At 43.4% G+C, this 16,211-nt stretch overlaps 1 protein-coding gene across 1 annotated transcript in view; it reads right to left on the reverse strand.

The window, feature by feature from the left end:
- Positions 1-933: 933 nt before the first annotated feature.
- rabgap1l (RAB GTPase activating protein 1-like) overlaps positions 934-16,211 on the reverse strand; it is a 73,892-nt gene continuing 58,614 nt past the window's right edge. The window contains exons 19-26 of the mRNA XM_084473309.1: positions 14,801-14,929; positions 10,940-11,032; positions 9,361-9,471; positions 8,863-8,967; positions 8,445-8,528; positions 8,177-8,248; positions 4,839-5,039; positions 934-3,639 (exon numbers count right to left, since the gene is read on the reverse strand). Of these exons, the coding sequence (XP_084329435.1) occupies positions 3,472-3,639; positions 4,839-5,039; positions 8,177-8,248; positions 8,445-8,528; positions 8,863-8,967; positions 9,361-9,471; positions 10,940-11,032; positions 14,801-14,929 (963 nt within the window). The 3' untranslated portion in view covers positions 934-3,471. The remainder of the gene's footprint in view (positions 3,640-4,838; positions 5,040-8,176; positions 8,249-8,444; positions 8,529-8,862; positions 8,968-9,360; positions 9,472-10,939; positions 11,033-14,800; positions 14,930-16,211) is intronic.

The following is a 16,211-nucleotide window of genomic DNA, read 5'->3' on the forward strand; positions in this document are numbered from 1 at the left end:
GGGTTTGCTTCTTGTTTTGAACTTTATTAACTTGCGTTCATTCTCATATAAAATATCTCGATATTTATTACCAAAAGCCACTGTATGAATAGTTAGTCGATATTCGGACCACACAACACACTGGGCTGGTTTTGTGTTCAAACCAAAGTATTCACATTTTATTTGTATTGTATTGTATTGACCAGTAGGGGTCCCCACTGTGCATTTGAAGCCTTGAGAAATTAACCTCTTTTCAACACATTTGGCTGGAAGGCTTCAAGGTGTTATGAAGCTTCATCTCGCCATCACTACGGTGAGCGAACCGCCTCCTCCCAAACAGGACACGATTTAAAGGGGAAAAGCCAAAAAGGTAAGTTTATTCCAAACATATCACATAAAGCCTCTTACTGAAAAACACAAGAACGAAAAACCTGGGAGGAATCAGTGGTCCTATCCCTCGTGGATGGAATCCTGTCACCCACACGGACCTGTCTCTCCATCCACGACCCACATGGCTGGGAGAGCCCTGACTGAGCCCTGCTTCTCCACCTGCTCCTCCGCATCTCCTTAATTGGTAGCAGCTCCAATGTCCTTACTGGCGCCATCTGGGGGAAATTGGTGATAGTGTTCCTCTACAAGCCGTCCCCTGAGCTTCCAGGGACGCTGTCCCGGAGCCGGGCTGCCACACCATGCTAACAAGAACGTGACGCTTTCCCTCCAAAACTTAAAAACGTACAAAGCTTTCAGTTGTCACCCTCCCACCCCAAATCCCCAATATGCTTATTTTTATATCTAATAAAGGGACTAATGAAGTACATCTTATCTTACAAGTATAACGATACTCTGTAATGTTCACACTTCTGTTTTTAATAACCCTTAAATAATGCTAACTTTACTTCTTAGCTTCAGCTTTAACATTGAATGTCTGCTCAGTGTTCAATGAAAAACATGGTGTTGGTGAACATCGAAAGGTAAATTTATTATTGGAGGTCGGACATATACTGCACAGGAATTACATATTGATCAGGACTCGTTGCAGCTTCCGCCACGTGCAAAATTCAAAATATGACCTTGCGCCCACGCCAACCTTACCTGAATTTGTGACGTCATTAATGGAAAACAACAGAGTAAAACTTGGCAGCCGTCTTCAGTTAACCCTCAGAATGAACTCCGCTCAACGTCAGGGACGAAAGGGTCACTTGGTATTACAAACAGTACAACTATAGTGTCTGTGAAATATGAAGGCGTTTTTTGTGCAAAATGAAATAGTTACTCATATGACACTGTGTGATTGGCTGGAGGACTTCTTAAAATAACTTGTATTATGATGCTGTATATGGACATGGTTAAAATACTAAAACACATCAGAAACAATCTGCAGGCGAATACAAAAATTGTATACACAACGTGTGCACACCTGCATGCTAACATTACTTATCGGTCGCAGGGAAATACAAGCACGCGTGCGCGTGTGTGTGTGGCCACTCTCTGTGCTTAAAGGTGTGCGTTTGATTTGCATCACTTTAACAGACGTCATTGGAATCAATGACGTCATCAATTGGATGCCTACAAATCCCCACCAGCCATAAAAAATGGCTGGTGGGGATTTGTAGGCATCCACACCAAAGTAATCAAACGTCACCATGTTCAGCTGGATGCATTTAAATGAGAAGGCTAACAATGCATTTCTAGAGTGACTGAAATGAAGGTGTAAACAGTCTTTTAGAAGCCGGGGGAAGCACAGGAGTCTGTCCTAGCTCTGGGGGTCAGCCTGTCTGTCTGTCCTAGCTCTGGGGGTCAGCCTGTCTGTCTGTCCTAGCTCTGGGGGTCAGCCTGACTGTCTGTCTGTCCTAGCTCTGGGGGTCAGCCTGACTGTCTGTCCTAGCTCTGGGGGTCAGCCTGACTGTCTGTCCTAGCTCTGGGGGTCAGCCTGACTGTCTGTCCTAGCTCTGGGGGTCAGCCTGACTGTCTGTCCTAGCTCTGGGGGTCAGCCTGACTGTCTGTCCTAGCTCTGGGGGTCAGCCTGACTGTCTGTCCTAGCTCTGGGGGTCAGCCTGACTGTCTGTCCTAGCTCTGGGGGTCAGCCTGACTGTCTTTTAGGGTAATAAGGTCAGTCTGTCTGTTATGTTTCAAGATGAAGATTACCTGATTTGTCCAAAGGGAAATTTATCTTGGACATGGCTGTCTGTCCCAGCTATGATAGTAAGGGTCAGTTTGTCTGCCTGTCTGTCTGTCTGTCTGTCAGTCTGTCTGTCATAGCTGGGGTGGTTAGGATCAGTTTTTCTGTCTGTCTGCCAGTCAGTCTGTCCTACTTGGGGGTAGAGAGGGTCAATATGTCTGTCTGTCAGTCTGTCCATTTATCTGTCCTAGCTGGAGTCATTAGGGTCAGTCTGTCTGTCTGTCTGTCCTTGCTGGGGGTAGTTAGGGTCTGTCTGTCTGTCCTTGCTGGGGGTAGTTAGGGTCTGTCTGTCCTAGCGGGGGGTAGTTAGGGTCTGTCTGTTCTAGTTTGGGGGTAGTTAGGGTCTGTCTGTCTGTCCTTGCTGGGGGTAGTTAGGGTCTGTCTGTCCTAGCGGGGGGTAGTTAGGGTCTGTCTGTTCTAGTTTGGGGGTAGTTAGGGTCTGTCTGTTCTAGTTTGGGGGTAGTTAGAGTCCGTCTGTTCTAGTTTGGGGAGGTGGCATTAAGGGAATGTTTTCGGAGGTCAGAAGAAGAATATTAGCTTTCACTTCCAAGCCACTGTGCTTATTTGGATCATTTGGATCATCAACATTACCAAAGACAAAAATTCTAATCCTAAAAGTAACACAACAAAAATAAATTTAAGAAAAACATTGCTGTACAAAGATTAAAAAAAAGAAATTCCATCAAGAATTAGTACATATACATATTTATGTATACTTATAGTATAACCATAAAGAAACTATGGATTTGAGTGTATTTCTGAACACGTTCTTGCAGAGCTGTAGATAGTTAATGAAGCAGCCATTTCAGTGAAGAAGAATGTTAGTCTTGTAAGACACGTCCCTATTGGTAGGACACTAAATACAGATTCAGCGTGGTACTTGATTAGTATAATCACATTGCAACAATTTATAATTGGCCATCACTCTGCATTTGCCATGTCTGGCCACAGGAGAGAGCTGTTAAAACCAAATACATTTTATTCCATAGCAAGCTTAGAGCAAATCAGTTTCAACCATCAGTGACTGACAAGCATGTGGGCCATAGGCCTAGAGGCGGGACTTACAGTAGTCAAAATGTTGCAGAAGGGTGAAAGCAACTAAAAAAAGTTATTCAGCAAATCAAAAACACAGAAAAGCATTGAGTTCCGGCCTTTTCCTGCTTCTAGACCAATGGAAAGGGAACACAGCATGATTCTGTAGCTCGCACTCTTCAGCTGTTCATTGTAGACTGTCAGGGTTCATCCTTCCTTCATACAAGGTGTAGGGGGAGGGGTGGCGGTGGGGTCCAGGTGTGGGGGATCTAGGTGTAGACCTAAGAGGTGCCCTCCTTGGGAGAGATGGGGCCGTGGGACTGGGAGGTGCTGGCGGAGGAGGTGGAGGCGGAGGAGGAGTTCTTCAGCGAGCCCAAAGTCTTACTGAACCAAGAGTTCTTGGCAGCCTGGACCTCGTTCAGCAACACACCCCTCTGATGCTCCAGCTCCTGGAAAGGACAATGGGACAGGGAGGGGAGAAGGGGCGGTGAGCAGCAACACTGCTAAGCTGCATTGGGGATTGATGATAGATAATAACGATTTGTGTTTATACATGTAGCAATTGTAGAGCAGTTTTTGTTAGGCAAGTCGAGTGGAGCTGGTGGTGGAACTGTTAAGTTAGGTGAGTAGCAATGATCAAGTGGTTCAGGGGACGCTTGTGGCGGACGGGAAACTGTCTGTGTTACACTAGTAGCAATGGTTGAGGATTGTGTTCTTCCAGTAGCATTGGATGCTTGTGTTATGCTATAGCCATGATTAAGTTGTTCAGGCTTTGCTGGTAGCAGTATAAGATGTTTGTGTAAGGCTAATAGTAGGGATGTCCCGATACCACTTTTTCACTTCTGATTACCGATAGCTTTGTCTATCTGCTGATACCGATATCAGTCCGATTATATGTTTTACTCTCCAACAAATAACTAGAAAATGCATTTCCTGCAGAAAATGCGGTGAGTGCTGTCGTGCAAGTGAGGTTGAAAATATGTTTCAGTAAAGCCACATAGTTTAAGACGAAATGTAAAGAAATATTAAATGGCTTAAATCAAGTGAGGGGATTTGAACAGAGTCTCAATGAAGTAAACATGCACACCATTTAAAAAAATTAAAATGGTTGGAAACAAATAAAGTGAGTTAAACAAATAGCTAATTTGATCAAGTTTGAATATATTTGAGATAAAATATAAAATAGCTTTGCTGTTCTGATTTTTGTGTGTGTGTGTGTGTGTGTGTGTGTGTGTGTTAGTCTGTTTTGTGTTTTGTGAATGGGATGAGGTATTATTAAAGTAAGTATAAATTCAATCTACTATAAGTTAATATAGAAGGTGCTAGGGTGCTATTAGTTTTCTTGTAGCAGTAGTCGTAACATAGTTGTAGCAGTGCAAATAGCGATAAGATAAGAGAAGATTAAGATTAAGAAAATAAATAAAATACATAAAAATGTATAAATAACATTTATAAATCCCAGATAAAAAAAAAATGGGAAAGTAATATACAAATAGAAACAAAGGCGGTAGCTGTGGTAGAAAAGGCAATGTTGTTTGTAATTATCCAATATAGAGCTGAGCAAAGAGCTGAGGACTGAGCTGAGGAAGAGCTCAGTAGGGTTAGGATCAGGACCACACAGGAGACAGTAGACCCTCCGGCAGCCTACCTGTATCCTGCACTTGGCCTCCACCAGCTGCAGCTTGGTCTGGGCCAGCTCCAGCTCCAGCTCCCTCAGCTGCTCCATCAGGGAGTCCTTCTCGTCGTCCGCCCGGCCGGCCCGGAGGCCCTCCTGGCTGGGGGCCAGCGTCTGGAGGGGCCCCTCAGCACTAAACACATCCCTGCATCGCTCACAGGACATCACCTTACTCTGCACGACACACACACACACACACACATTGTACAAAGTGCCATTGTAAGTCAGAGTGGCTACATCCAAATTGTTTAGCCTGATTGGTATTTTGTATTGCTAAAGATAGAGTTAGCATTGATGTAGAAAAGACACCCTGCATCTCCTATCCAACTGTCTTTAGGCTAGCTACTAGCTGGCTGTTTTTAGGTTAGCTAGTAGCTTACTACTAAACCAGCCAGCCTGTCTTTAAGGCTAGCTAATACCTTAATATCTTTAGAGAATAACATACAGGACTTTTCAACCTGGACCATATATTCCATATACATATACTATACATATAGACCATATACATATACTATACATTATTTTGGGTCTTGGTAAGTGACAAATGCGGACAAACTATTTAGGTGAGTGCTGCATGCAGCGCTCAACTATTGTTCTTCTTAGGCTTTCTTCTTTCTTATTCTCTACAAAATTTCCTACATTTTTCATCTAGAGACTCCATTCCAATTTCAAAATGTTCAGATTAGCTTGGTATCGCGTTCGTCTTTTCAGATTCAGATCACAATATTTTATACTTTTTACGAATTTCGACTTTTAAAATACTCTTTTTTTCAATGGAAGTCAATGGGAGGACAGCTGAGCCGTCCGCCCATTCTCTGACACGTCAACTACTTCAGACTTTATAACTTGGTCAATTTTTTATCTTTAACCTTTGTTCAAACGTTTAAAGCCCAGTTCAGACCAAAGATTCGCGACGCAACTGCTTGCAACTTGCAACTCCTTGCGACGAGACGGGCTGAGATGTTCTAAAAACGGGGCAGTTCACACTGCTGCACCGGCGGGGACGGCAGGTGGTTTATAGCAACTGTGAACGCTCTGGCACAGCTGAGAGCCGCATCAGCATCACTTCCATCCTGTAAATAGTAACCTAACTACACATGCGTCAGTGTAGAAAGTCAATTGTGCCGGGCGCAAGATAGGGCCCTTCTTCTGTTTGGCGCACATGGCTAATTTGCATACGTGCACAGGACTGTCGGAATGGGAACATGTCGGACTGGCAGCATGTAACTAGGGATGTGAATAACTAAAATTTTTCATGGTTGAATAATCAGTGGGTGGTATGAACGAATAATCGATTATTCGACGTGTGCCGACATTCACAAAGGCAGCCATGGACCATCGGCAAGAAATCACTTAATATCTTAAACGCAAAAAAACTATCCGTGTTTTTGTTGTTGATGTTTGTTGATGCATATATATTAATATTTATGCTTGTGTATTGTGTATATTGTTTTTCTGTATATGATTAATAATAATAAAAAAACTAATAGTGCTACAGAACCAACATTAGTTTCATCCGTTAATTCTTGTTAATTTGAATGGGAAAAAATGTTAACGGTCCAAATGTTAAAAATAGACTTTGACCCTCAGGAATGAATAATCGAATATTCTGACCCATCCCTACATGTAACCATAACAACGGCTAACGTGTAACGGTAACGGTGGTCCCGTTAAAATAATGTCAATGAATCAGCTCAAGCCTAACATTATCTACAATCGTTCTGGAACCAAAGATACTGTTAGCATCTACAACTTGTAGGCCTATTTAATAAGCCTAAATTGTTCTGTGCTGTGTCCTGATTGGCTGAAGAGAAATAGCCACATCGTTGCGTTCTAAAACTGGACCTGGCGATTTGACATGTTCAATCTTTGGCGACTCCTTGCGACGACCAGTTCTCACTGCTGCAACTTTTCCCCTGCGACGTTCTAAAACCGTCTCGTTGCAAGTCGTTGCGTCGCAAATCTTTGGTCTGAACTGGGCTTAACAAATCAACACACTTGTATCTTCAATAATCCGGAAACAAAATTTCGATAACATCTATACTTTGAGGCTCTAGCGTGAGCACGTTCTAGATGACGCTCTAGCCCGAGGTGACTAGTTAGCGATAGCTCAAGGCAAAGCTAAAAATGGCGGAGGTCACAGAGCCTAAACAACGTCAATATTGAGCCTAGAAACACGATGTCAAACTTAAACGGTAACGGTGTTTAACGTAAAAGTTATTAAGTCAATTTGGTCGCATTCAGGTGTTTATTGTGCTTACCTTTGATCTTTTACATGCCTATTTTGTGTGTTGTGTATCAATGTCATCTCATTGAAGACCCATTTTCTGCTGCTTTCAGTCTGTTCTTTACACAGACCTTGTGAGGTTTGTGTGTGTGAGAGATAGATGCGGTTCCTTCTTTACCACGTAACTTAATAGTTAATAATAAGGTTGTTAAATGTATTCAAACTTGATCGCATAAGCTATTTGTTTAACTCTTCACTTCACTGTTTCCAACCATTTTACATTTTTGAAATGGTGTGCATGTTTACATTGTTTACTCCATTTAGACAAATCCCTTAATCCCTTCACTTGATTTAACCCATTTAACAACTATTGTCTTAAACTATGTGGCAACCTCAACCTCACTTTGCACTACAGCACTCACTGCATTTTCTGCAGGAAATGCATTTTCTAGTTTGTATTGGTCCAGTATTGAGCAAAAGCATTTCAGCCTTTACAGCCCGTTTGCAGCTGCAATGTAACACTTAGGGGCAATAGCAACACGTCAATGAATGTCCCCTAAAAGTAGTCCCTTAGTCCCAATATGATGGGTGTCGTGACTTTTGCGGCTTATCTTGCGTTCTTTTGGGATTGGAGATCTTCTGTTTGACTTTACGGTATTTATTTCACCGAAAGCAAAAGAAAACATGAAGGATCAACATAAACCTTTTCTAAATACCAAAAGAGCTGTCACTGAGCGGTTAAAATACTGTACCGCTTCCCGTCTACCTATTCACCTGTGACTCCTCTCCTAAATACACACAGGTGCGCTTCCTTAACCCAAAATATGGTATCCCCAGCATGTCAAAAGCGAAATATGTTGTATTTTTTACTAAATTAAAACAGATAAAACAAACAATAAACTCAAATAACCAGGCCAAAACCATCTTGCATATTAACAAATAAATCAAACATTATATCAAACCAAAAATGGCTCTAACAATGGGAAAATAGGTTCCAGATATTCGGATACTAGCTGAATATCTTTAAGGCTAGTTTTTATCTGAATATCATCAAGCTAGCTACTTGGTGAGAGTGGCGTCTCACCCGTACGATGTCCAGCTCCTCTTTAGTGGCGGCCTGCTGCTTCTCCAGGCGACTGCTCAGTTGGGAGCAGATCTGTCCCATTCACACACAGAGACAACATTTTGTCACCATGGCAACACCAACCCAGCACCTGACACCTCTTTTATTCAAAAAGGTTCAGCTCTAGTTCATCAAAGTCAAAATCAGTCAAAGCGGTTGAAAAGAAAGTCGGAATGTACGGCATGAAACTGAATGCAGCATGTGACATTTGCTTTTGGGGGCGCCCTACCTGTTTGTATTCCGCAATGATAGCTGTCGTTTTCTTGATCTCCGACTCTGCTTTCTCAAGCTCTCTCCTGAACACCTCCTTCAGCTGCGACAGAGAATAATTGAATTAAAGAAACAATAAAGTCTATCACTGTGGGGCTCATACGATGGAGCAGACTTGTGAGGACAGATAGAGGACTCATTAGGACAAAGAGTGGACTTGGTAGGACGGATAGTGGTCTCGTTAGGAAAGATATTGGACTCCTAAGGACAGATAGAGGACTCATTAGGACCGATCTAACCTGTTAGGGAAGATAGAAGATTCGTAAGGGTGTATAGAAGACTTGTCAGGACGGATAAAGGACTCTACTTTGGGGTAGATGGAAGACCAGATAGTGAAAACCATAGAAGAGATAGAAATGTTAGAATGGAGGACGGACCTGCGCCGTCTCCTCATCTTGTCTCCTCTTCTCCTCCTCTGTCTCCACAAGGCGCTCCTTGGTGTTCAGCAGCTCTTTGTTCAGAACATCAGCTTTGTCCTCCACCTGCAACACACACACACACACACACACACACACACACACACACACACACACACACACACACACACACACACACACACACACACACACACACACACACACACACACACACACACACACACACACACGAGGCTGATCAGCAAGTGTTTAGACATCTCATCCAATGTGCTGTCACATTATGACGTTATAATGGGGGCCTTATTAATCCTGATGGTTCCCATGTTCTCAAAGTTGAGTGTGTGTGTGTGTGTGTGTGTGTGTGTGTGTGTGTGTGTGTGTGTGTGTGTTTCAGTGCGTGCCCGGCTGTCTCGTGTGTTTGTGTATGTGGTCCAGGTGGTTCCTCAGGGAGATCTTGAGGAACCACATGCAACGTGAGTGAGTGAGTGAGTGAGCGACCTGGTCCAGGTGGTTCCTCAGGGAGATCTTGCTGGTGACCAGCTCGTGGGCGAGGTCATCGTTCTCCTGCTCCAGACGCATGCTGGCCTCCTGTAGACGCCGGTTCTCCCTCTGCACACATCAACACATACACATTAGATGTACACAAGGCGCACATTATATTGACGCAAACACACACAAACGGCGACACACACATAAGTTAGACACACACATTTGGTACGCCAACATACACATACAGTATTCCATACACACACACACACACACACACACACACAATTAGGTGTACACACACACCAACACAAACACACACTTTAAACATGAAGAAACACACAACGGATTCAACCACATTGACACCAAAGAAGTGGAAGAAAAACGACCCTAATATATGTGGGTTATGTGTTCTAATAACGTATTCTGTAACATCACATAACACATTCTGTACCATCACTATATGATTATTCACAACACATACTCTATTTTATACCTTCCTAAATAGTGTTCTAATTTGGCCTACCTGATTGGTTGTGTTCCCTGTGTCAGGTGATCAAACAGGGCTACGGTACCGAATGACAATCCAAGACTGAAATCCATGAATGGAGACTAACTGCCACTCCTTCAAACTAAGAGCGCATACTAAATTAAACTAGGGTCTCCCCTGTTCTCTCTCTCTCTCTCTATATATATATCTATCATGCTTGTCAATACAAACGACAAGCACCGACACACACACAAACACACACACATGCACATGCATATACGTGCATGTGACCAATGTTGCCAACATGGAGAATCACTCCGTCTCATGACTGGAAAGGACTTTCACATGACACTGTTCTATCTCACTGTTACCACGACAACATCCTCTCACACATGTGACCCAAACCCAGTTTCCACAGCCAAGGGGTTCTAGTTGTTTTGTGACATTTTTTGTTATGCAATAACTGGTTTCTATGTCACCTTCAACCATCATATGTGTGGAGTTTGTGCTATGTTAGTAGCTAGTGCTATTAGCAATCTTACAAATGTTATACAATTATGGTGAATTTGTTTCAGGCTAGCACCAATGGCTAAGTGGTTCTCTGAAATAAGAAGCACAGTGGAGTTTGTATTATGCTATACGTGTGAAGTTGAAGAAGAGTGCTAACCAAATGCTAGCATTGGCAGCTATTCCTAAAATCGTTTTTGCCAGTCTAAATATCTGAACAAAGTATTCTGTCTTTATTGAGGCTTTATATAAAACATCAAACAGAAGCTACATAAGCCAACAAGCTGTTTAACAACAATATACATAACCACATCATTCATTTCAGAACTTTACATGTGATGCGTACAGGATGCACAAATATTTAATAGAAATCACAGACCATTTCCAATAGAAAAGAGAGACCAGGAGTGATTTCAAAACACTAAAAATAGCTGCCCTCCTCCTCACAAAATTGACAGAATCACAAATAGACGTATCTAATAATAGCATTTCCCTAATTCTTCAGTTCCTGCTGGCACTCCATTCAGCATGTGCTCACTAGTACTTAGTTACTCTGCATACCATGGGGCTGCTTAGAGTGTGTGTGTGCTGTACCTGGTAGCGGTCTATGGGGTCCTCCTGCTGTAGCTGGCTCACTCTCTGGGTCTGGTACTCCTTCTCATACTTCTTCAGCTTCTTCGTTGGAACCTGCAAACGACCGACCGACAGACAGACCAACAGACAGACAGACAGACAGACAGACAAGTTGTGAGGAGACGGAAATAAAAACTGCTGTTTATAAAGCAAAAAAAAGATTCTGGGTTTTGGCTAACATAAAAATGTTATATTTATCATATCATATTATCTGGGTCTTATCTATTATACACATTCTTAAGGCAGGTATTACTGCTATCCCTCAGTGATGAAGTGTTGCCATGGCACCCACTGTTGGGATTGTTACAGGTCTGTCCCTGGGGGGAGGGGCTCCGGTCACATGACCCCTTCCCCCTGGACTCTGCTCTCTCTGTGTGTCTGTGTGTGTTGCAGGTATGTACAGGGCCACAGGTGCAGTGGTACAAAATGTTGCACCAAAGTGTGGAAGTACCAGAAATCGTGACATGAAATAACAACAAGAATGATGTAAGGGAATGTGCCACGTCACTACAGCACAACATGCATGGACCGGACAGCGGTGGACTGGCACCAGCGCGGCCCATTTCCTCGTCTACAACAAACAAACTGCGAAGCTGATTGGCTGAAAGGGGCCCAAGGAGGGCGGGGGATACAGCACAGAGAGGTGAACAGGTGAGAGATGAATAGAGAGAGAGAGGGACAGCGAGAGAGAGAAGGGCTAGATTGAGGTAAAGAGAGTGAGACCAAGAGGGAGAGAGGGATGTAAAGAGAGAAACAGAGGGGGACATGAGGTTAAGGGCGCACGACAGAGAAGGGGGAGGGGAAAGAGGGATATTTGCTTTGATGATGGCGTCAGTTTTTAGTAAAATCAGATTTTGGTCTCCCTTTCTTTAGCTCAGTTGCAATAGGAACGTGGTGGCAGGCAGCATTGGTCGTTGCAAAGGTAGCAAAGGTAGGGTAATAACAGGGGGTGGGGGACGAGGACATGGAACTCAAAGCCACCGCCCCACCAGCAAACTCTTACAAACTAAAGCCAATATATCTGTTTGAGAACCTCCTTACAGAGCAGGTTCCACAGTACTAATATCTATCAAAGACCCTACAGCTGAATACAACATCCCGTCGTACTATACTGGCACTTCAAATCGCAAGGTTTGGTGATGAATGCTAGCAGTGAACACGGCTACAGGCATCTATGTTACCCCTTGGATACACCTGTGTGAATCCGCAGTTTGCTCCTGTAATAATTTACAATCTCAAAGCAACAAGTTACGAGTTACGTCAGTGGTTAATGCATAATGAATAAGAACCACCAGAAATGTCTCTGAAATGTATTCTCATGTCTGCTTGCAAAGATGATTTGATTTAAAAAAGGAAGCAGCTGTCCTATTTTTTGGCTTTCAACAATATTTTCTTATACACCAAACACATATACACACAGACAAACACACTAATCTACCCGATCTATTACATGCCGGGAAACTTGCGTACGATTTACAAGAACCAAGTGTATCTCTAGTCAGCTAGAACACAATACGACAGAGAGACACCGACATAAAGAGAGAGAGGCAAAGAAAGAGAGACAGAGAGAGATAAAGAGAGAAAGAGGTAAAGAAAAACATACAGAGGTTAAGAGAGAGAGGTAAGGAGGTCGAGAGTAGTAAAAGAAGTAGCAATACATAGGGATAGAGAGAGTGCGGTAGAGAGAGGTAAGGCAGCAGGCAGACCTACCCCAGGCCGGTTCCGTTTGGTATGTGCCAGCATGTTCACCAGCACATCCTCCTCTACCAGCTGGTTGAGCACATGGGCGTTGTAGGCCACACTGATGGACACCTCCTCCATCATCCTGACCCCCGAACCCCCCCTCCTCACCTCCTCACACTGCCTTCACTACAACCGAAGAGACCACCGGAGCAGAGAGGAAATGAGACAAGAGAGACAAGGAGACAGGGTAGGATTGGAGGAGAGGATTCGAAAGAGAGGAGACGAGAGAAGAGAGACGCGAGAGTGACCGACGGAGCTCCACTCAATACAGCCTCAAGTCACGCCCCTCTCCTCCTTCCCAGGGGGAAGGAGGGACTAGAAAGAGAGAACAAAACACCTGTTTGTCTGTTTTTTCTCTCTCTCTCTCTCTCTCTCTCTCTCTCTCTCTCTCTCTCTCTCTCTCTCTCTCTCTCTCTCTCTCTCTCTCTCTCTCTCTCTCTCTCTCTCTCTCTCTCTCTCTCTCTCTCTCTCTCTCTCTCTCTCTCTCTCTCTCTCTCTCTCTCTCTCTCTCTCTCTCTCTCTCCTGGGCGTACATGTTATCCGAGCACTGCTCTCACTCAGATAAGCTTCAGTTACACACAACTGCTGTGTGTGTGCTTTGAGACAGGAAGTATCCTGTTAGATGGATCACAGTGACTCTTCATTTCGAGCGGAAGGTCCTGAATTGTTGGCTTGGCTGCTGCTTGCGCCACCGGCTGCTTCAGGTCTACACCTGGGGGTGACACACTAGCCGTTTTTACACTGCAAATATGCCCGTCTTATACCCTCCTTTTTCCTGGCATGGTTCACGCGTTTACACTGACCGAGGTAATATACCGGCTTGATTTCGCACCCGAATTACCCCTCTCGAACCCTACACATATTGGGGGTTTAATTTTCATGTAATGCGATTAGACGACATCGCTGTACCAGGGGCGGGACTTGGGTAGAGGTGTTGCTGCGTTGAGACAACGCAGTGATATCAACATGAGTAGTTCTAACTGGAGAGACGGTGAAATCCGCAACTGCTGACCACGGGAGAGAAGGTGAGGCTTTCGGCGGAATCTCTCTCTCTCATAGAATTCAAATTCCTTCCCATAATCCCCTGGGGTCCGGGGAGCGGAGGTGGCAGGAGTTCCTGCTCCAGTAAGCCGCTTAGGCCCTGGTGATCCCGCCTTGATGACCACGCCGCAAAATATGTAGACTATGTAGGAGGTGAACAAGGTGAGAGGTACACGGCCTAGCTTTATTTAAACTTTGAGGAAAACATGAATTAAGTACCAAATTAAACCTCTTCCTTGTGAGAGAAAGATAATGAAAGATAATGACGAGGACAAAGCGTACACACAATCATAAACAGTCACTGTGCGTTTTACCCAGAAAAAGGGTTATTTTTAAAATGAACTATGATCACAAAAACATTAAGTAGTTTGAAAGTAACAGAAAGTGTCCAATAGCTGCTGTGATCCCATGTCAACAATGATGACGTTTGACTACAGCTGTCTGCATTCAGAGTTTTTCCAGCCAAAATCAATAACAAACTGGTTAATGATTACAGCGTTATTGATCAACTGCATGCAGAAACTTATCCTGGGCAAAACTGTCTCTCTGACCATGGTCACAGCCCCAATCAGTGATATCAAATACTGTCCTCTCCTGTCCTACAGTGACCTCATATTCTATCCTACAGGATATGAGGTCCCTGTAGGACATGAGATTGAACACATTTCCAACGATGAGGCATCACAATAGCATTTGTGGATGGATGGGTAAGTGGATAGATAGTGTGGGAGACACTTCATTCATTAAGGGACAAAGATGTATAATCTATACTATAACCAATGAAACAAGCCAATATATATCCCATACTTTATATTTCATCGAAGCTCACACACACACACACAGGGTAATCTTAATCGCAATCATTTCCATCTCCCTGTTCCGCACGGTTTATCTAATGGCCACACACAAACACGTGTGTGTGTGTGTGTGTGTGTGTGTGTGTGTGTGTGTGTGTGTGTGTGTGTGTGTGTGTGTGTGTGTGTGTGTGTGTGTGTGTGTGTGTGTGTGTGTGTGTGTGTGTGTGTGTGTGTGCGCTACCTTGATGTTGCAGGCCTGCTCCATGAGTCTGCGAGCGTTCTCTGCAGCTCTGTAGCGCTTGGGAAGCTGCACTCTGAAGAACTTCAGTGCTCCTTCAAAGTCCGCTTGAAGCAGGTCCTCCTTGGACGTCTGGGGGAACAAAATAATCCAGTTTTACCTTCAGTCTGTATCCTCTTTTGTTGAACCAGATCCCTGTATGGATTCTATCTGAAACAGATCATAGTGTTAACTGTTGAACCGGATGATCAACCACTGCTCAATCACAGAGTGACTGTTAAACAGTGGTGTATAGAGTACCTGAAAACCATACTTGAGAGATTAGGGGTGTAACGATACACAAAAGTCACGATTCGGTACGTACCTCGGCTTTTAAATCACGGTTTGGTATGTTTTTCGGTACAGCAGTTTTTATTATTTTATTTTTTATTAAACAATTAGATTTTGATTTGATTTATTAAATTGTATCAAACCTACACAAATGAAAAGACCAATTGAGGATAAAAACACAAGTCCAGGACTTATTTCCATTGTGGTCCTCAACACAAAACAGCAGGACAAGACAAGACACTCACATAGTGTGTGATAATCAATAAAAACTTGAAAATAAAAAATTTTATTAAAAAAAATGTCGGTACGTACCGAAGTGAAACGTGCATCGAACTGTTAGACCCGTACTGAAAAATGTTGGTACGAATACGCGTATTGTTACAACCCTAGTAGAGATAGCTCACTAGGAAAATGGCGGTTTTATGTTAAAAGTCACCTATTACAATGCCACGTGAGTAAAAGTCTTAGGCCCTGAGAGCAAGCGTTAAACCAGATCAGAGAGACTGTTTAAGCAGATAACAGAGTAGCTGGCAAAGAATATCACAGAGCGACTCTTGAACCAGATTAAACCATATCACAGTGACTACTAAAACAGTGTCTGTTGAATCAGACTAAACCAGATCAAACCAGGTCATATACTGCCTGGTAAACCAGATAACAGGGAGACTGTTGAACCAGATTAGACCAGATCCCAGGGGGACTGTTTAACCAGATAACAGAGTGTCTGCTAAACCGGATCACAACAAGGGTTCACCACCACTAACATACCTACTGTTTCATCAAGAATGTGAAAATAAATCCAACTCCAGATACCAGACATAACAACAAATATCACATTTGGAAAGTAGATTAGGACCTTTAAAACGTTTCCCACATCCTACAGTGGATTATAAAGAACAAGCACAATAACTGTCATGCCAAAGACAGAGGCAGTAGGATTATAAGGAGAAATATACCAGAGCAATGGATTACAATAAACACCTACAGGGGTGTGGTGCCGAGACTATGTGTGTTTAAAATGATTCCTGTTTGATGTTTGCTCTATCCTTCTTCTCATTGTGACACACCATCTGTGGCTCCAAAT

Source organism: Micromesistius poutassou (genome assembly GCF_964030765.1).
Source record: "Micromesistius poutassou genome assembly, chromosome: 9".
NCBI lineage: Eukaryota > Metazoa > Chordata > Actinopteri > Gadiformes > Gadidae > Micromesistius > Micromesistius poutassou.